Source organism: Phyllosticta capitalensis (genome assembly GCF_038381095.1).
Source record: "Phyllosticta capitalensis strain CBS 128856 chromosome Unknown BKA78scaffold_10, whole genome shotgun sequence".
Lineage (NCBI taxonomy): Eukaryota > Fungi > Ascomycota > Dothideomycetes > Botryosphaeriales > Phyllostictaceae > Phyllosticta > Phyllosticta capitalensis.
Genome location: NW_027117448.1, coordinates 673,215 through 689,999, shown reverse-complemented (window position 1 = coordinate 689,999; position 16,785 = coordinate 673,215). Strand labels below are relative to the sequence as shown.

General features: G+C 54.7%; 10 protein-coding genes across 10 annotated transcripts; 2 read left to right on the top strand and 8 right to left on the bottom strand.

Annotated features, from left to right (window-relative positions):
- Nucleotides 1–103: 103 nt before the first annotated feature.
- BKA78DRAFT_256387 (FACT complex subunit-domain-containing protein) lies at nucleotides 104–3,377 on the bottom strand (the record flags this gene model as incomplete). The annotated part of the gene is made up of 5 exons (XM_066885082.1): nucleotides 104–1,206; nucleotides 1,254–2,682; nucleotides 2,731–3,008; nucleotides 3,057–3,141; nucleotides 3,201–3,377. 5 exons carry the CDS (start codon nucleotides 3,375–3,377, stop codon nucleotides 104–106), a joined length of 3,072 nt encoding a protein of 1,023 aa, XP_066740423.1.
- A 102-nt stretch (nucleotides 3,378–3,479) lies between these two features.
- BKA78DRAFT_323303 (mitochondrial carrier domain-containing protein) lies at nucleotides 3,480–5,557 on the top strand. Its single transcript, XM_066889194.1, has 4 exons — nucleotides 3,480–3,961; nucleotides 4,013–4,019; nucleotides 4,067–4,218; nucleotides 4,266–5,557. The coding sequence occupies exons 1-4, from the start codon at nucleotides 3,762–3,764 to the stop codon at nucleotides 5,128–5,130; spliced, it is 1,224 nt and encodes a 407-aa protein (XP_066740422.1). The 5' UTR covers nucleotides 3,480–3,761; the 3' UTR covers nucleotides 5,131–5,557.
- A 230-nt stretch (nucleotides 5,558–5,787) lies between these two features.
- Nucleotides 5,788–6,258, bottom strand: BKA78DRAFT_346480 (uncharacterized protein; the record flags this gene model as incomplete). The annotated part of the gene is made up of 1 exon (XM_066890526.1): nucleotides 5,788–6,258. The coding sequence occupies one exon, from the start codon at nucleotides 6,256–6,258 to the stop codon at nucleotides 5,788–5,790; it is 471 nt and encodes a 156-aa protein (XP_066740421.1).
- Nucleotides 6,256–6,929, bottom strand: BKA78DRAFT_323299 (uncharacterized protein). The gene has a single exon (XM_066889193.1). It carries the CDS (start codon nucleotides 6,818–6,820, stop codon nucleotides 6,299–6,301), a length of 522 nt encoding a protein of 173 aa, XP_066740420.1. The 5' UTR covers nucleotides 6,821–6,929; the 3' UTR covers nucleotides 6,256–6,298.
- Nucleotides 6,930–7,061: 132 nt separating this feature from the next.
- On the bottom strand, nucleotides 7,062–8,044 carry BKA78DRAFT_355974 (uncharacterized protein; the record flags this gene model as incomplete). The annotated part of the gene is made up of 2 exons (XM_066892000.1): nucleotides 7,062–7,813; nucleotides 7,894–8,044. The coding sequence occupies 2 exons, from the start codon at nucleotides 8,042–8,044 to the stop codon at nucleotides 7,062–7,064; spliced, it is 903 nt and encodes a 300-aa protein (XP_066740419.1).
- A 127-nt stretch (nucleotides 8,045–8,171) lies between these two features.
- Nucleotides 8,172–9,345, bottom strand: BKA78DRAFT_355973 (uncharacterized protein; the record flags this gene model as incomplete). Its single annotated transcript, XM_066891999.1, has 3 exons — nucleotides 8,172–8,236; nucleotides 8,514–9,047; nucleotides 9,114–9,345. 3 exons carry the CDS (start codon nucleotides 9,343–9,345, stop codon nucleotides 8,172–8,174), a joined length of 831 nt encoding a protein of 276 aa, XP_066740418.1.
- Nucleotides 9,346–9,832: 487 nt separating this feature from the next.
- BKA78DRAFT_382558 (uncharacterized protein) lies at nucleotides 9,833–10,659 on the bottom strand (the record flags this gene model as incomplete). The annotated part of the gene is made up of 2 exons (XM_066893037.1): nucleotides 9,833–10,356; nucleotides 10,410–10,659. 2 exons carry the CDS (start codon nucleotides 10,657–10,659, stop codon nucleotides 10,019–10,021), a joined length of 588 nt encoding a protein of 195 aa, XP_066740417.1. The 3' UTR covers nucleotides 9,833–10,018.
- Nucleotides 10,660–10,759: 100 nt separating this feature from the next.
- BKA78DRAFT_382557 (uncharacterized protein) lies at nucleotides 10,760–11,832 on the bottom strand. The gene is made up of 2 exons (XM_066893036.1): nucleotides 11,351–11,832; nucleotides 10,760–11,301 (listed from the first exon to the last, which is right to left on the bottom strand). The coding sequence occupies exons 1-2, from the start codon at nucleotides 11,646–11,648 to the stop codon at nucleotides 10,979–10,981; spliced, it is 621 nt and encodes a 206-aa protein (XP_066740416.1). The 5' UTR covers nucleotides 11,649–11,832; the 3' UTR covers nucleotides 10,760–10,978.
- A 74-nt stretch (nucleotides 11,833–11,906) lies between these two features.
- Nucleotides 11,907–12,854, bottom strand: BKA78DRAFT_323295 (cytochrome b-c1 complex subunit 8). Its single transcript, XM_066889192.1, has 3 exons — nucleotides 12,813–12,854; nucleotides 12,627–12,757; nucleotides 11,907–12,487 (listed from the first exon to the last, which is right to left on the bottom strand). Exons 2-3 carry the CDS (start codon nucleotides 12,674–12,676, stop codon nucleotides 12,211–12,213), a joined length of 327 nt encoding a protein of 108 aa, XP_066740415.1. The 5' UTR covers nucleotides 12,677–12,757; nucleotides 12,813–12,854; the 3' UTR covers nucleotides 11,907–12,210.
- Nucleotides 12,855–14,721: 1,867 nt separating this feature from the next.
- Nucleotides 14,722–16,198, top strand: BKA78DRAFT_323290 (uncharacterized protein). Its single transcript, XM_066889191.1, has 2 exons — nucleotides 14,722–15,849; nucleotides 15,896–16,198. The coding sequence occupies exons 1-2, from the start codon at nucleotides 15,158–15,160 to the stop codon at nucleotides 16,032–16,034; spliced, it is 831 nt and encodes a 276-aa protein (XP_066740414.1). The 5' UTR covers nucleotides 14,722–15,157; the 3' UTR covers nucleotides 16,035–16,198.
- Nucleotides 16,199–16,785: the final 587 nt, after the last annotated feature.

The window sequence follows — 16,785 nt, the reverse complement described above, 5'->3', positions numbered from 1 at the left end:
CTCAGCCGTAATGTGTAAAATGAAAAGTGGGAGCAGAGGAAAAAATGTGAGAAAAAAAAAGGAGAAAATCCTTTTCCTCTCTCCCCACCAACCGCGAGTCCATCTATCGCTTTCGCTTTTGCTTCTTGCCACCATCGTCACTGTCGTGCGCCGCCTCCCTGTCCTTCTTCTTGGCCTTGGTCTCCAGCTCGTCCCAATCCTCGCCCTCGCTGACTTCGCTCGCGTCTTCGTCCGAGCCGCTGGCTTCATCCGACGCGTTCTCGTCAAAGTCGCTCTCCTCGTCACTCTCCGACTCGGATTCCGCCAGTTCGGAGTCGCTAATCTCAAAGTTGGACTCTTGCTCCTCGCTGTTGTCTTCCTCTCCAGAGTCCGAGTCGGCAGCAATGAAGTTCCAGCCGCCGTCCAAGAAGAACTGGTGAGGATCCGCCTGCACCGTCTTCATGATCGTACCCCAGTTGAGGTTGACCGTACCCTCCGAGAATGGGATTTCGACGCTATCGAGCCAGTCCTTGACGGCATCGAGCGACTCGACTGGGATTGTGTTGATGTGCGTAGGAGCCTTGGTGAAGTCTTTGAAGACGACCACCATATCAAAGTTCTTGAGACCGTACGACACACGTTCAAGATGGACGATTTCGATCTCGCTGAGGGTCAGTACGAGGAACGGCGGCTCGGTAAGCTGCACGAGACAGTCGGTCGTGGGTTGAATCCAAACACTTGACCGAGAAGGCACACCGTTGAATCCAAGATCGCGGAAGGGGATGTCGACGCCCACGTTTTCATTGCGCCCGGCGTCGGCAATCTTGTCGGCAAATGCCTTGAACTCCTTGTCGAGCTGGGCGCGGCGGCGGCGTTCTTCCTGCTCGGCTTCGAATTCTTCTTCGTCGCCAAACCGGTGCTTGCGTTTGCGGTTACCCGTCTCGTCGAATTGCATTTCTGTAGCCTCCCTGTAGAACTGCACATCCTTGGCCTTTCGCTTGCCAATCATGATGGGGTTCTTGAGATGGACGTGGATGATGACAATCAGCTCATGCTGGCAGGGCTGGAAGAACAGGTGCTTAATGTTGCTGAAGAGAATGTCAATCTTTTGGCCGCCGCCGTGGACGTAACGGAGACCGTTTTGTTGAATTTCGACTACGCCGGGCACACGTTTTCCATCCATTGCGGGACGGACGAAAATCATGTCCAGTATTGCCGGCTTGCGATCTGCAAATCATTAGTTTGAGAAGTTGAAATGGACCCAGTATACTCACTCTTGACCGTAATGAGCTTGTCTTGCTCAATCACGTCCTCCATTTGCTTCTTCTCTTGCTCACGGCGTACCGACTCCTTCTTCAATTCGGTAATCTGCTTAGCAACGTGCTCCATGCGATCAATGTCACGAGACCTGAATGTCAAGCTCCTGACAAAATGGGCAGTCGGGTCCTCGAACGGCTGGTCATCCTTGCGGCCGACACCCTGACCGGGCGAGAGGAAGTTGATGCGCAACGAGGTGTATTCGCCTTCGGGACTGTTACTCGCGTTTTTGATTGTGTTGATGTGGAAGGGCACCGGACGACCCATAATGGGCAGAACGACAGTGAGATTCTTCTCGTCGACAACAACAACCAAATCCTTGACCTTGACAGGCAACTGGTTGTCGCGCTTGTACGACTCGAAGCGCTTGAACTTCTTTTCGGTGGCGCCATTGAGATTTCCAATTTCGGCACCATATCTGTCCAGGCCCTCGCGACGCTTCCTTTCGTGCAGCTCCTTTTGGTGCTCACGTCTTGCTTCTTCCTTCTCAGCATGCTGATTGGTCTGGCGCTCATGACGAAGCCTGGTCTTGGTGATGTTTGCTGGAGCGACTGCGCCAACGCGAGCATCCTTCTTCGCTTTGGGCTTGACTGCCTTTTCTTCTTCTTCGTCCTTGAAGAAGAACGAGCACGACTCCAAATCAGAGGTAGAGTCCCGCGTGAAGATGAAGGCATCCTGGGCAGTCACGCGCACAGTGTCGGCGATGATTAGCGAGTAGGTGGCACTCTTCTTGTCTTGTGGGTTGGGGTTGACCAAGTCGCTGAAGCTGGTGGTGACTTGCAGCGTCATGCCGTCCTTGAGCTTACGGCCGTTCTTTGCGCTGAGGACCATCTGGGTATCCTTGAGCTCGATGCCGATACCGTAACCAACGTTCTTGGGAAAGTGCTTTTCCAAGTCTGGCTTCTTCGACTTAAGCAGACCCAGCGCCTTGTTGTAGACGTCCTTGGCAGCAACACCGTCCTTGATGTTCGCAATGACGGTGTCGTGAATCTGGTGCAAAAGCTTGTAGTTGGCTTCTTGGGACTTGTTGGGATCGACCATGTATGTGCGCGCAATCATGGAGGAATAGCTTTGGTACCGGAGTCCGAGTGCAGCAACGATGATTCCCGCGTGGAGGTTGTTCTTGTCCGAATCCCTCGTGAATCTGAGATCGTAGTTTCCGCCACTCTGAACGACGGGTTGGAAGCTCCAATCCAAATTCATCGGGTCGAAATTGTTCGAGACCTTGAGCTTGTCGAAAAACTTGTTGTCATCCAGCTTTGCCGCGACCTTGTCCGCAAGGGCCTGGTGAGTAATCTTCTTCTCGGCATCGAGGATCTCGGACATTTCGTCGACAAAGTAGTTGGCGATGCCGCTCGAAGCCTTGGCCGCGTCTCGAATGGCCCTCTGTCACAAGTGTCAGCAGACGCAGTCTCAACCTACCAGTCAACTTACCAGCTCCTTCTCGTCCTTTACGGAGAGCGCAGCTGTGGACAGCGCCGAGGCAATATCCACCTCCTCAAGGTCCTTGGAAACTTCCTCGTACGCCTTTTTCCATTCGTCCACAAACGGGCCAGCAGACTGATCCTTAAGCAACACGCCGACCTTCTTGCCCCCATTCTTTATGGCATCGAGACACTGCTGGAACTGTTTCGCGTTCTCGTCGGCATCCTTGCCTCGTATGTGGAGCTCCACGGGTACTTTGCCACCCTTGAGCGGTTCGAGGTAAGTAGCTACATTGATCAGCCTAAATGCGTACCACTAGCGGTTGCCAGTCTTACCCTTCTTCTTTGTAGTGACAATGTGAATTGCATCAGGAGTGAGGACGAAAAGAGTGGTCGGGAACTCGTAGCCGAGCAACCAGAGCTACAAAGTCTGCAGTCAGCGCCTTGTAGAGTCTCACGGGAGCAATGGGAAGCTCTCACCTGGAAAGCCACGTTCTTGGGGTACGCGGCGGCGTCATTGGCCTTGCCCACCATAATGACTATGGACGAGACGCCGCCAAAGATGCCATCGCCAGAACGCTTGTCATTCTTCCACTGGGAAAGAAACGAGGACAGGCGGTCGTGGAACGAGTTCTTGTCGATTGTAATGTCGGCCATGGCGAAGATGCTCTCGACACCGCCGGAAGGGCGACGACGACTGTTCCGGAGTGTTGCGAGAACCGGCGACGGCGCAGGTGAAAAGGTGGATGTGCGGGTTGGGCGGTGGTGATGGTGGAGCTGCGCGCGCGAGTGTTGGTTTAATGGAAACGCGCCTTCCAGATTCACGCAAGGTCTTGGCGCGCGCGCCGGCTGAAGGTCGGACCGATATGACGTCGCGTCGCGGGAGCTGTCAGGCCTCAGCTCGGCGTCCGCGTGCGTGGGCCCTTTGACCCGACTCCAGATGACCTTGCGGCCTTCTCTCTCGCTTCTCACTTCTCTTCCATCGACCACGGCCGCGCAGATGTCGGCGTGCTTTTCCTGCAATCGCCTCTCTCGTGGACGATGACCACGGTCTCCGATGGCCAAATCCTGGACTCTAGCCCGCAGGATATCGAAGAAATCCAAGATGGGAAGAGGAAGAAGCAACCTACGAACAATGCCGCAACGGGTGCCTCTGCCGCCGGTATGCGTGCAGTAGCTGTGCAGTTCATGACCTTTTACTTTCGAGCTCCCATCAAGGCATTTTTCCGCTCCCGTGTAGAGTATGTTGAGCTTTGCCGAATCAAAGAAGAGCATTTACTAACTTTTGACAGCTACATGGTAAGGTCTTTTGGACAACCAAGACATCACTTTCTCATTGCGAACAGGCCTATGCGCGAGCCATAAACCCCGCCGTACAGTCAAATTTGCCGTGGTCGTGGCGCTTGACCTCCCCCGCGATTCTTGCGTACGCCGTGAAAGAGCACGGATGGGGCTTCATACCAAACCAGGTCCTGCCGCCGATGCTGGCCAACGTCAGGTAATTTAGCACTCGTATGCTGAAAGCTGAGTGCTAAACAATGTCAGTGTCGGCGCCGTGCTTTACACGGCATACCTACAGTGTCTCGGCCACCTCCACGAGCCCTCTTCCCACGCCGCCAAACGTGTCTATCCCCCGGCGCCACCCGCGCACACATTTGCCGCAGGCCTTGCCGCAGGAGGTATCCAATCACTCGTGGCCGCTCCGCTAGACGCGCTTCAAGTACGCTTCCAAACCTCGGATATGCTCGAAGGCCGCTACAAGACCATGTGGCAATATGCAGGGCACAAACTGCGGGAAATCGGGCTTCGCGGCGTCTTTGCTGGCTGGTCCGTCTCCCTCGTTAAAGACAGTCTTGGAAGCGGCGTCTTCTTTGCCACCTTTGAATACGTCAAGTCGCAGTCCTACTACAATTTTGTCAGACGGTACTACGGGGACTACGACTCGGTCTTTGACTTTGGTCCCTGGGCAAAGACAATCCACTGGATGGATGGCGAGCGGCCAGTCATCAAGCCACATTACATGATGGAACCGGCCTTCATTCTGTGCGCAGGAATCGCTGCGTCTATCGCCCAGCAGTCAATCCAGCATCCCCTGACGGAGATTCAAAACGTCCACTATCGGCGTCTCGAAAGCCTCGACTACGCGGCCCAGCAAGAGCATCGCAAGAGGTCCATCTGGCGCATGTACTATCATGCGTACGAAAAGACTTACGAGCAATGCTGCATGCAGGCCAAGCGCACAGGCGGTTGGCGTCGATACCTGTACCGCGACTTCCTCTCGAGCACGATTCGCCAGGTCCCTAGCACTAGTGCGGGCTTGATCGTCTTTGAGGTTGTGAGAAGAAAGTACGGCTTGGCAAGCGACCCGGCAAGGATTGAGAAGGACGGTTACGATATTTTGCTCGACTGATGCTATTAGAGCACCTAGACTTGGCATGTGCGTGCAAGAGCGTGGGAGAGTCGGCATTTTGAATTGCATTGTTGGTTCGCATTGGGAGGCGTTTGGCTGCATGGCTTAGAGTACTGAAAGGCGGAGACGCATGGTTTCGGAGCACGTGCAATACAGAAGTTGTTGGTGGTTGATAGAGTCCGTACATAGCTGTCTCCCATCACTACGGGATATCGGAACTTAGACTTGTCTTCCCCTCTCATCATCAATTTAGGTACGTTCTCCTCTTCTATCATTCTCATGCATCACTCCTTCCTGAGTTGTGTAGGTGACAACATCCTGGGTGCTGTCCGTTTCCTCGGCTGTAAATGTCCGGGTAGAATTTCTCATGCAAGCATTTGGGCGGATCCAGTCGACTCGCCTCTGCAAATGCGAATGGCTATCCAAGCAAATGCCGTTTCTCGCTGTGAAGCAGCCCACCATTTCTCGATGGCAAGTATTTTCCTCGGAATTATGGGGCCGTCCGAACTGTTCTGTTCTTTACCCAAGAGCACGCAGTACTCCAGCGGCAATCCACAGCAGAACCCCCCGTCGTTCTCCTTGTCGGAACTGCAACCCTGAGAATTGTAACCCAACCAGCAAACAACCCCCCAAACGGTCGTCGTCCCATCCATTCCATCACGCGAGCCTGTCACCAACAAACGCAGCAAACGCCACAAACCCCAACCCCATGGCCACCGCTACCTGGTACAGTCCGTAAACCATCGAAACCTCCACCAACGCCAACGCCGCCATGCTCATCCCGATCCCGACACCCCAACGGAAGGCCGTGTTGTTGGCAGCGTTTGCACCGTTTGCGCCTGCCGGGGCCTGTGCGGAGGCCGATGCTGCGATCCACACGACGAAGACGGCTGTGGCGATGCCAATGAGGCAGATTATGAGGGCAGAGGGTAGTGAGAGCAGCGTGGAAGAGGTGGAGGTGGAAGTGGAGAGGTGTTCTTGGTTGCTGTGATTCTGATGCGGCGATTGTTGCTCCGGCATGGCTGGCGCGGAGGCAGTGTCTGCTTCAGCCGGTGTCGTCAACAGCTCAGAGATGCTGCGGGCGTCGTGGTTCTCGGTGCCCATATTGCTCAAGAAGAGTACGGCCATGTGTGAAGTTGCTCGAGGTGCTGGCGCTAGCACGGGAGAGCTACTCCGCCGTGTGGATACGGGGGCTGTAGGAACAGATTGGAGGCGTGGTACCGGTGATGGCACTGGCGTGGTACGATTTGAATGTGATATTGCTGCGAATGCTACTGATTCTTGTTATTTTGGATAGACGTGGGGAAGTGGAAATGATGGGAGAGATACCGTTGGAGAGCTCGGCTGCGATGGTGGTTCTGGGGAGGCGTGACCCGCCGCGTGCGACATCGAAGACGAATAGCGCGATGGTGAGGATAAAAAGAAGCTTTCGCATGGCCTCGAAACAAATGCGGTCTGTGGAATAAGGCGAAGAGGCGGAAATAAGATCTGAATGCAGAATGATGTTTGAACCGGAGGTGAGTCTGTCAAAAAGAAGCAAGATCGCAAAGATCGGAGAGCAGAAAACATGCAAAGACCGAGACAGCGAAGACGCACAGGGAGTTATCGACCACTGAAAGTGCATGGCTTCGCCGACGGCGCATTGCACTTGAGCTCTTGCCATTTCCTTCGGTGTAAAGTCAGAGGACATTGTTGATACAGCATGCAGCGCGAATGAGAGCTGAGTGGCGACATCGCAACATTCTTACTCTCCTAGCAGGTACTTCTCCAAGCGACATGATGAGCACAGAAGAAACGAGCCTTCCAATAACTTCCACTATCTCTGCTATCCAATTTCTTGCCTAGACATGGAGTCCCCATCTCAGGTTGTAGCTTCCAAAGCCTTTTGAGCTATTTGATCCAAAGCAGAGCTCCAGCTGATCGACGGAACGCTATTCGCCAGTAAACCATCTGTAGAAGACGTATACTACAAACGACGCAATGAAGTAGAAGCTTCCAAAGTAGACGTAGAATCCGATCGATATCAGAGGCAGAGCGACGATGGCGGAAATCGAACGAGCCACTCGCTGGCTGAGGCCTCCCTTGCGGTGCAGCACTTTTTTGAGCCCCTCCAACGTGCCATACGTCTGCAAGACAATAAGACTCAAGCGCGGTGTTAGCGCGCGCATCAGCGGCAGGAGGAATTCGACCACCAGAGTCTTCGCGTCGGAAGCCAGCATCTCAAGTACGGCAACTTTGAACTCAGGCCAAGTGGGCCGTATGCAAGTACCGTTTTGGAAGTAAATTTCCCATTTGCACACGAGAACTATAATGGGCGGGTCTGACGTCGGCGGGGTAGGAGTGTCGGCAATGTTGTTGGCGCGCAGTGGTTCCGATCCGGTAGGACTTGAGGCGGACGCGGATTCAAGCGTAAGTAGATCGTAGGCTGCTTTCTGATCGAGATTCGGTGCGAGTCTACTTGTATTTTGCTGCGTGGAAGAAGAGGCCATGATCGGTGAGTCCTGAGCCGTGGGCGTCGAGGCGAATGCGTCGGGAAGCATGTTTGCAATCAGCTGCTTCCAGGAGCTTGGCGTGGCAACCGATGAGGTGGTATTTGGCATCATGAGCATCGCGAGCGAGGTCTGGATCTCCTCGAGTTTGCCATGGAGCTCGGCGATTTCTGGATTGACGAGATTTTCTAGACCTAGCGGGCGAAGATCGTTAGAGATACGGCTCTACTACACAGGCAGATAGAGGGCTAAGCTGGAGATTGTGAGGACGTACCGAATTGTGCGAGCGTGGCGACAGGAGGAGAAGAAAACGTGGGAAGTGCGGCGCTGCTCTCATGATGGTGACCCGTTGGCGATGCAGCAAAGCCGAAGCCGAAGTTGACGAACGCGAGCAGCAGATGGATCAGTACAGGTAAGGCTGCCATGATGGGCGTAAATGTGGTAGTTTCGACAGTAGAGGGGTTCGTGGGATGTTTTTGTTGTGGTGGCGCTGAGAACCTAAAGCAAAAGGTTCAGAGTACCCGGAACGCCCACTCCAAATCTTGATCTAGCTTATTTGGGAGCAAACGTCTGTGACAGGCTGTAGAGCGTAAAAGCGAACAAGAAGCTATCAGGAACTACGGTGGTCAGATCTCAATATATTGAGCCCGAATGGCAATTTGAGTTGCTTCAATTGTCTAATAATGTCTCTATCCTCACTCCACTTGACAAAAGGCGACGCCGCACTGATGCGACTGGGATCTGAAGCTATATCCTCCAACACCACTTTGTATCTTTCTTACGTCAAAGACGCCTTTCGTCATGTCGTCTCTTGGTCAGGCGCGATGATCTGAAGGTTCCAGGCCAACGCTGACTAAATGCGACCCATCTGTCCTCTATCGAGCAGTCACGTACTCGAGACGCAACTTCCTCCAAAGCCCTGACATCTCGTCCACGCCTTCTTCATCCTCATCAAAAGCGTGCCAGCAGCATAGCCAAAAAAGCCGCAAAAGAGGACCATCAACATTTCCCAAACCTCTCCCAAGTCATCCTCCAGTACGAAGTCGTTGAGTCTCTCAAGGCGCTCCGCGATCAGAGTTGTCTGCAAGAAGATTTTGTCCAAATACGTCCGCTTGGTGCTTTTGGCGGCATCTGAAAGACGGGCCCAATTGCTTCGACAAGTAGAGGTTGGGCAGGCCGGGCATGGAGTCGTGGTCGGGGAAAATTTGTTGACCGTGCTGTGAGCGTCCTGATTTTCCAACGGGCATGTTGTGGCGGCAGAGCTTGTAGTCGGCATGGCGAGTAGAGAGAAAATCTCATCTGAGCGGGTCGGTGCCGACGGGCATGTTGACATGAATGTGCTTGGAGTCGTAGGCGGCACGATCGAATCTTTGGCTACGGGTAGAACGCTCCATCCCTCGTTTTCCGTATCACGAAGGTAGTGCAGCTCTGGTGCGATAGAGATTAGCAAAGATGTTTATATTGAGGATTGTTGCGAGGAGTCCTCGGGCCTACTTGGTACATGTGTGGGTCGGGAGGAAAACGGCGCTGGCAGTGTAAGATACAGCGTCGCAGTGACGGTCAGAGGAGAGTTGCCAGCGCTTGAAGGGTAGACAGTGTAAAGCGCATAGCTGGAGAGGACAGCGGCGTCGCTTTCGGGGATTTCGTAGCCAGATACCAGAGCAAAGCAAAAGCCAAACTGGATGAGGGCGACAAGCAAGTGGATCAGCGCTGCAAAGCACGCCATGTTTGTTGCAGTGTGATTGTTTATGGGAGAGGTGTTTCGAAGAGAGTTTGCTTTGTGGTTGTTCGAGAATCTGTGAGAAAACAAAACAACCCGATTCCATCAATCGGATTGTCGCACCAATTTCAAGTCAAGTCAAACGTCGTTTGCAAGCCGTAGAGAACACAGAAGCCAATTATGCGCAGGAGCTGTCGATTGCACCCCTGTCCAACCTCCGACCTCACCCTCTCCTCAACTCGCAACCAATTTTTGACATGTCAACCTCCAAAGGCAATCCTGACAGCCATCCTGCGCTTCTCCTAAAGCTGAAATCCCAATCTCCTTGCGCAAAAAAGGCCAGATTGGACGCCAAATCCATAGGAAACCAGCAGTCCGTGGAAACCCATCAAGCAGTAAATGACGCCGCAATCGTCTACAAGTTCTGACACAAAAGCATTGTATCTTTAAGAACTCATTGCTGCACTCAAAGCAGCTCGATTACAATCATTTGGGCTTCGCCGCGCTGCTTCGTCCCTCAGACAATTCCTGCTAACCAAGCACGACCAATTAGCCCCTGAAACCAATTCAGTCTGCACTCAGCCAGTACAGTCTCCCATCTTCGCCCCATTCCAGGGCGTGACTTTTCGACCTCCCACGCCACCACTCAGAAGCACCATAATCCAATCCAACCACCTCCTCAAAACCTCCGCATAAACACGGACATACTTGCTCCGACGCCAGCCATGTAGACAACGAAGGCAGCCCAAATCAACAGTACCTTGACAAGCCAGCCCAGCCACTTCGCACCCTCCCAGACTGATTGCAGCGCGTCTCCCGCCACCGCAGAACAGGTCCGAGGAAGGCGCGCGTTGACAATGTCGACGGCGTCTGAGACGGTCGATGGACACATCGCAGCAGCGAGCGTTGAATCGACAGTGAGATTCGCGGACTGCGTGTGCGGAGCCCGGATCGAGCACATCAGGCTGCAGAGGCCGTCAATCTGCGCGTCGTCGAGGCGGCGGAACTCTAGCGCGGCTGCATACTCAGCACGAGTGGCAGTAGCCCAGAAAATGAAAGCATGAACATACCAAGTGAGCTCTTGTAGAGAAAAGAGGAAAGCGATGGAGTAGGCAGCAAGACGAGTGTTGTTGCCGTCATGTCCTGCGGACCGGACTTGTAATCCCTGGGGATGACGGGGAAGACGTACTCGCTCCACAAGACAGCGGTGGGTTGGTGGTTGAGACTGTCGTCGGTGGGCGATGCGGCCATGCTGGAAGCGATTGTGATGAGGATGAGGAGCGTGTGGAACGTCCGAGGGAGGGGTGGAAGAAGCGCCATGATTCCCGTGGCAGAGAAGGGGTGAGAGTGGTGTGAAGGTGATGGAAGGATTGTGGGAACAAGATCGAGAGTAAGGAGAGAAAATTCGGAAACTGGTACGCCATCATGCTGGGAGAGTTTGGAGTCACCTCCCAAGAAAAGTGATTGAACTTCTGGCAAACCAACGAACCAGTCACCTATGAGCGGCAGAAGCACGTCAATTCAGGAGCGGAATACGCACCCCTTATTCCCCTTCCACCCCCAAAGCCTTCCCACCACCAGGCAAAACCACCAAAGCCCATCATGCCTGGCAGCAATTCCATCAACCCCTTCACCCCTCCTACTCCTGAACAATCAAAACCGGCAAAACCAGCAGCAGCGAGACGACAAAGGCCGCATACCAGCCACCCCAGGCATAAGCTCGCTCGACGGGCAAGAGAAGCAGCTCCACCACGCGACGAACCCAACCGCGGAGCCAATGGTAGAAAGCGACGATGCGCTCGCCCAGGTGGAGGTCAGGGAAGAGTGGGGACGCGGTGAGCCGCCTTTTGATGCGCGGGTGCTGCAGCGCGCTGCGGGGGTCGGTGTAGGGGTCTTCCTCGTTGCCGTCGCCGTTGCTGTTGTCGTTGTTGGTGTTGTTGGTGGAGTGGGAGTCTTCGGTGTCTGGATGGAGATGAGTTCCTGCTTGGAGATGATGAGAATGAGAACGAACCGTGAGGCGAGGAGGCGTTCGCGCGCGGGATGTACGAGGAGTTGTCGAGACCGTCGGGACCAAGGACCAGTGGAGCGTGCGAGGAGATGTCAAAGCCATCGACACCAAACATGTCGAAGACGGTGGTGACGTTCTGTCCATGCAGGTTTTCTTCGGGCGAAGCGCCAGTGCCGAGGGCGAGGGCGAAGAGGGCGAGCAGGAGAAGGATATGGAGAGCCGGAGGCGCCATGATGGCAGGCAGCTTCACCAGCGTTTTTGCGAGGGGTGTGGTTGTTTTGATGGTGTTGAAAGCTCTCATCGAGGCAGGCTGGTTGAGGAGAGGGAATCGAAACTCTTGTTGTGGTCTGATCGAGGCCGAGAAGAGAATATCCCCTGGCGACTGCAGCGCCGAGATCAATCGACGAGTTGGGAGCCGCAGGCATTGTCGTTTTCCCTGAGCGGATGGCCAGAGCAAGATAGTGAGAAAGCGACGCGAGCTTCTGAAGCAGGACGAACAATACAGCACACTATAGCCCTTCGATTACCCCTGAGACCTGGCAAAAGACTTGTCGTGGTTGTCTGCGATGGAAACAGGCAAGATGAGGTAGATGATAAGAGAGACGGTAAATATCAAGACTGCATTTTGAAGGAATTGGTGCTTTGTGTATGCAGTCGCTTGGTCTCATCATAGACGACTGGATGGACCAAGTACTGCAGTGGGTATGGCCGCTCGAGTCTGACATGTTCGCACTGGAGGGAAGAGACCGAGTCTTCTTTTGAAAAGCTGAGACGAGTCAAAGAAAGCAAAGGTAGAGTGGAGATAGCAAACCTCCCACCACCCCCTCCCCTCCCCTGCCTTCACCATCATGTCCAACCGCGCCCTACGCACCGCCCTCCTTCTCCCTGCCCTCCTTGCTATTCAAGTACTTGTTCCTCTCAATGGACCAATCCAGCACCAAATACCCCAACACGAAAGGCGGGACCCAGTACAGCACCTGCGCCTTGCTCCGTCTCCACGTGTTGAAAAAGGCGCGGTGAAGGGCGCCACCAAACGCGCGCTGCCGGTTCGATGCCAGCCCGTAGGCGACGATGCCGCGTTGCGGGTTCAGCACGGGGGCGGCACCCCAGGCGGGCTTGTGCAGGTTGTAGATTGTGTAGCTAGGTTGCGGGAGAGGGGTGTTAGTGAGGGGTGAGCGAAGAGGGGGCCCGTGCTGGGCTTGGGTGGCACAAGGGGGTGGTGCGTTGGCGGCAGGGGGAGGGGATTGAGGGGTGGGATTTCCTGAAGGGGTCAACACACTCGCCGGTACGACTGCGCTCGACTATCTGGGCTCCATCATTGCCACCCATGACGAGAACTTTTCGAGCGTCGTCTGCTTGTGGTCAAAGTTCTTGGCTGCAGAGATTGTGTTTGCGTTCCTTGGTTTCAAGCTGCGAGTGTCAAGGGGATGGTCCAAGAGTCGGGGGTCGTCTTCTTCCCACGCACCAATTGAAAAGACTATGTCGTCAACAGAGGACAGTGAAGCCCGCACCCGCGGCAGCGCAGTTGCATACATGGCCCTTTTATATGAGAGGTGATCTCACTGAGGCTGCTCCTCCCTTTCAGCCGCCTGCCCTGTCCGCATCCATGCATGCAGGGAGCCTCTCCCATCCGGCTTTGTCTGACTTGCACCCCTCCACCTAGCCCTAAAAAGACCAACCTTTGCGTTCTCCCGATGCCATGGCGTGACAACAAAACAACCTATGACGACGCACACACCAAAAATGCCGGTCCCTGACTGGCTGTCTACTTCTTCTTTTTCTAATTCACTTCGCACCTCCAGTTCGGCGCCGAAGAAGAAGATTCATGCAGGGCCGCGGGAAGGGCTACCGGTTCGCCCCGTCGGCACCGCAACCTGGAGCATCCGGGCCAGCAAAAACGGGCGTGTACGAACGGCTACGAAAGCCAAGTCGCGACTGTGCTGCTCGTTTTGGCGTAGGACAGCATGGCGGGTGCCACGGCGTGGCTTCCTCTTGGCAGCGGGGGTGGGGCGGAAGAAAAGCAGCGGACTGTAAAACTGAAGGAAATGATGTTGTGTCGGAGAGGAACGGGTGAGATACGGCGGTTGTCGGGGTGGGATACTGCGTTGTTCTATGAAGTTGTACCCTTTTTTTTTTTTTTTTTCCTGGCCCCGTGATTGTGAGATGCGGATAATGGTGTTTCTAATGGCGCTCGGAGCGTGTCTGATGCCGGATGACTCTCGTCATCCCGAACTTTCAGTTGGACCAGGTAACGTGCCAAGGCCTTCTCTTTCGCTTTCGCTTTCAGTGTAAACAAAAGACAGGAACGGCATCTTGCGCAGATCCAGTGACTTGATCTATGCACAACACATTGAGCGAACACATTGAGCGCAACAAGAATTGACATGGCTGAAATGAGTTGCAGACTGCAATCGAGCAAACGATGCAACCTACTGCATGCACTTTGCACACACTGTTTCTGTGATCAAAGATGGACCCAAGGCAACGGCGGCGTTGGATGGACGAGAGGCAGGGAAGGGGCAGCAGTGGCAGGCAGGTTTGGAGCCGCGTGACGTTTCGGGTCAGGCTCCCGATAGCTCCATGTTCCCCTCCTGTGCGGCTTGCAGGCAGCCAGGCATATGTCGGAGATTTCTTTTTTCTTCGCAGAATCCAGTCATCTCAAATCGATCTGGCCCCCGACGAACACCATGGCGTCATGTATCGTGAAGGAGAAAGCCGTTGTGCTAAGGTCGCGGTAGCTCTTTACGGAGTCCAGCTGAGAGCCACGACAGAGGTGAGCCGTTTTCCCACGCGCCAGTGCGGAGGTCTAGGCAGGCGCTTGAGAGAATCCAGAACAGGCGACTTGGGAGCTAGTGGTTGTTTGGTTGGGACTTGGGAGGCTAGAGGGACGGCGTCTGAGAAGCTACCGAGTATCAGTCCACGGGGACCCATCTGAGGCGAGTCGACCGAGTGTGCCGGGCCGCGCCGAATCCTGGGCTCGAGTGGTGCAGCAGTTGGACTGTAGCAAGTGGATCCAATGTGTGTAGCAACCGCATCTGGGAGAGACGGCAGGATGCGCCATGCCGAGCGGATCTGGGGCACGCGAGAGATGGGTTGGGAGGAGCCACGGCACAGTCAGCAGGGTTAGCTTGGAGCGAATACGAAGAGATCAATTGATATGGCAGAGGAAAAGACGCGACTGGCCAGACGAAGAGCACAACCAAACAGCTCAGGGGCAGCAGCAGCAAGCGCGCGCCATTGATGATGAAGAGTTGACTTTTGTGAGGTGTTGGCGGCGGCTAGCTTCCGGCGGTTCCAGTAGTGCACGGACTTGGTCGTCGATGATCCTGGTCCCTCTCCCGTCTGCCGTCAACAATCGTCTCCCGTCTGCATCAACAAGTCCAGCGCCCTCATGTCGCGCCAATCTGCGACAATCCTCTGGTCTGTATCTTGACAGCTGCACCTCTTCATCTCCTCAACCGCGTCCACGATGCGCGTTTCCACCAACTTTGCCCCCGCTCCGTCTACTCCACTTTGTTGCTGCGCCTGCCCACAGCCCAAGGCCGCGGTCCACCAGAGCTTGAGCTTAGCCAGCGCCTATAAGAGCCACCGCCCGCGCTGAGTCACCTGTTTGCTCCTCCAGGATTTTAGTCTCTGGAATTGGGAAAAACCACACCAAACTCCCATCCAAAGCAAGGGAGCCCCCAAATCTCTCTTAACCCACCGCATTCTTCCTTCCGAGCTCCGACGGCCTACCCTCTCAAATATCAACATACGCCTCACACCCCACCATCGCTCTACTCACCATTACCACCACCGCCCAACGACATCATGAGGGGTCCTGTCCCCTCTCATAGGGCCGTCGCCTTCATGGCGGCCCTGCTATTCCTGTCTCCCTCTGCAGCAGCGCCCTTGGCCATAGCTCCACCATCCACTCCTCAATGCCGCTGCGCTCTTATGCCAGCTTCGACTCCCTTCTTCCCGCCGCAATCCCCCTCGCCCTCTCGCACCGGCTCTTCGTCATTCGTCGACTCGTGCACTGCCCTCGGTCCCCGTCTTCAATCATGGCGCGAAGCTGCCCCCGAGGACGCCGCTTCGGAAGCCGCCAAGCTCGAGGCTTGGGTCCTCGATCAGGACGAGAGGACCGCAAAGGCGGCCGCCGACGTTCTCTGGGGAAAGCGCCCATTACCAACCGGAGTCATGATGAAGACGGGAGCCTCGGGGAACAAGGCCAACGCCGAGGTGCTGGACGCCTTACGGACCGGCAAGGACAAGGGCAGAGTCGTCTGCCGGAGCGTTATTGTCGTCGACGAAATCAGTCCGGCCGACAAATGGCGGGGAAATGAAGACGTCTCGTGGCAGAGTGCCGGTTCGGAACAGTGGCAGCAGGGTCCAGTCAAGACCCTGTGGACCGACATTGAGGACGCCCTGCGCTCTTCAAAGCTGTTGATTCCTATGCGAGTGGTTGTGATCTTGCTGGTACTGCTGTGCCTAGTTGATGTAGGCGAGAATATTTTCAAGTGGTGAGCTTATCTTCTTGGATTTGCGAGCAAAGCTGACTTTCTCCAGTGTTCAAAGACGACGCGGTGTCGACAGGAAAGGAAGCAGCAGAGATGAAAAGTCCTGGTTCAAAGACTTGCCGCGCATGAGAATGCCGGCGCTCGAGCCCATTATGGAGGCGGACGAAGATGATACCCCACTGCTCTGAGAAAACTCGAGCAGGTTGTCGACTGGACCAAAAGACATTTTATACCATGTATGATATTTACGAAGTCAAGATTTTATTGCCATGCGAGCAACGTCTTTCAAATAAACCCGCCGCGCCGTATCTAGGGGTGGTCTGTAAGGACCTCGACTCGACTCCCTGCAGCGAGAACAATCGGCAAGGCCGCGATGACTAGCCAGGGATGACTTTGTACTTGTGACCTCGCACCTGACGCTTTCCAAAAACTATTTCCATTTACAATGCGATTCATCTGAGCTGACTATCCTAACAGAATCAAGAACCTATAACGGAGCTACATCCTGAGGTGTTGAAACATCTTGTCGCGCAAGGCGTCATCAGTGGGCAAATTACCTCCAGCAAGGAATTCAGCACCTGGCTTGGCAGCGTTACACGCTCGTCCTCACCACCTCTGAGACCTCACAAGGTCGAGTAAAAGCTGGGGATGACCGTTTAGCGTCAGCCCAACTTGCTTCGAATCGTCTCCTCACGTGTGCTATTCTGTCATTGCAATTTCGTCTCGATTTCGTCTTTTCACTGACTGGTTTTCGCCATGTTCTCCGCACCTGTCCCAACGCTAGGGATCGTGTTTATGTCGAGTGTTGGAATGGAGCAACCAAGCATTCAAATGATGACCCGCGCGCCTCTCTCTCTGCCTTCTCCCGCTCAACGCGTGCCTCGTCCTTCGCGAAGCTTTCCCAACTCACCTTGTCATTCATTCAATCTTTTTCTCGGA

What these genes read in the sequence shown, in the direction of transcription:
- BKA78DRAFT_323295 (XM_066889192.1), bottom strand. Translation starts at nt 12,676, where the DNA reads ATGGGTGGCAATGATGGAGCCCAGATAGTCGAGCGCAGTCGTACCGGC. An exon ending in GAGCGCAGTCGTACCGGCGA is followed by an intron (nt 12,488 to 12,626) that starts GTGTGTTGACCC and finishes CCCGCAACCTAG; the next exon opens with CTACACAATCTACAACCTGC.
- BKA78DRAFT_323290 (XM_066889191.1), top strand. Translation starts at nt 15,158, where the DNA reads ATGAGGGGTCCTGTCCCCTCTCATAGGGCCGTCGCCTTCATGGCGGCC. An exon ending in GGCGAGAATATTTTCAAGTG is followed by an intron (nt 15,850 to 15,895) that starts GTGAGCTTATCT and finishes GACTTTCTCCAG; the next exon opens with TGTTCAAAGACGACGCGGTG.
- BKA78DRAFT_323299 (XM_066889193.1), bottom strand. Translation starts at nt 6,820, where the DNA reads ATGTCCTCTGACTTTACACCGAAGGAAATGGCAAGAGCTCAAGTGCAA.
- BKA78DRAFT_382557 (XM_066893036.1), bottom strand. Translation starts at nt 11,648, where the DNA reads ATGAGAGCTTTCAACACCATCAAAACAACCACACCCCTCGCAAAAACG. An exon ending in GAACGCCTCCTCGCCTCACG is followed by an intron (nt 11,302 to 11,350) that starts GTTCGTTCTCAT and finishes ATCTCCATCCAG; the next exon opens with ACACCGAAGACTCCCACTCC.
- BKA78DRAFT_323303 (XM_066889194.1), top strand. Translation starts at nt 3,762, where the DNA reads ATGACCACGGTCTCCGATGGCCAAATCCTGGACTCTAGCCCGCAGGAT. An exon ending in CCGATGCTGGCCAACGTCAG is followed by an intron (nt 4,219 to 4,265) that starts GTAATTTAGCAC and finishes AAACAATGTCAG; the next exon opens with TGTCGGCGCCGTGCTTTACA.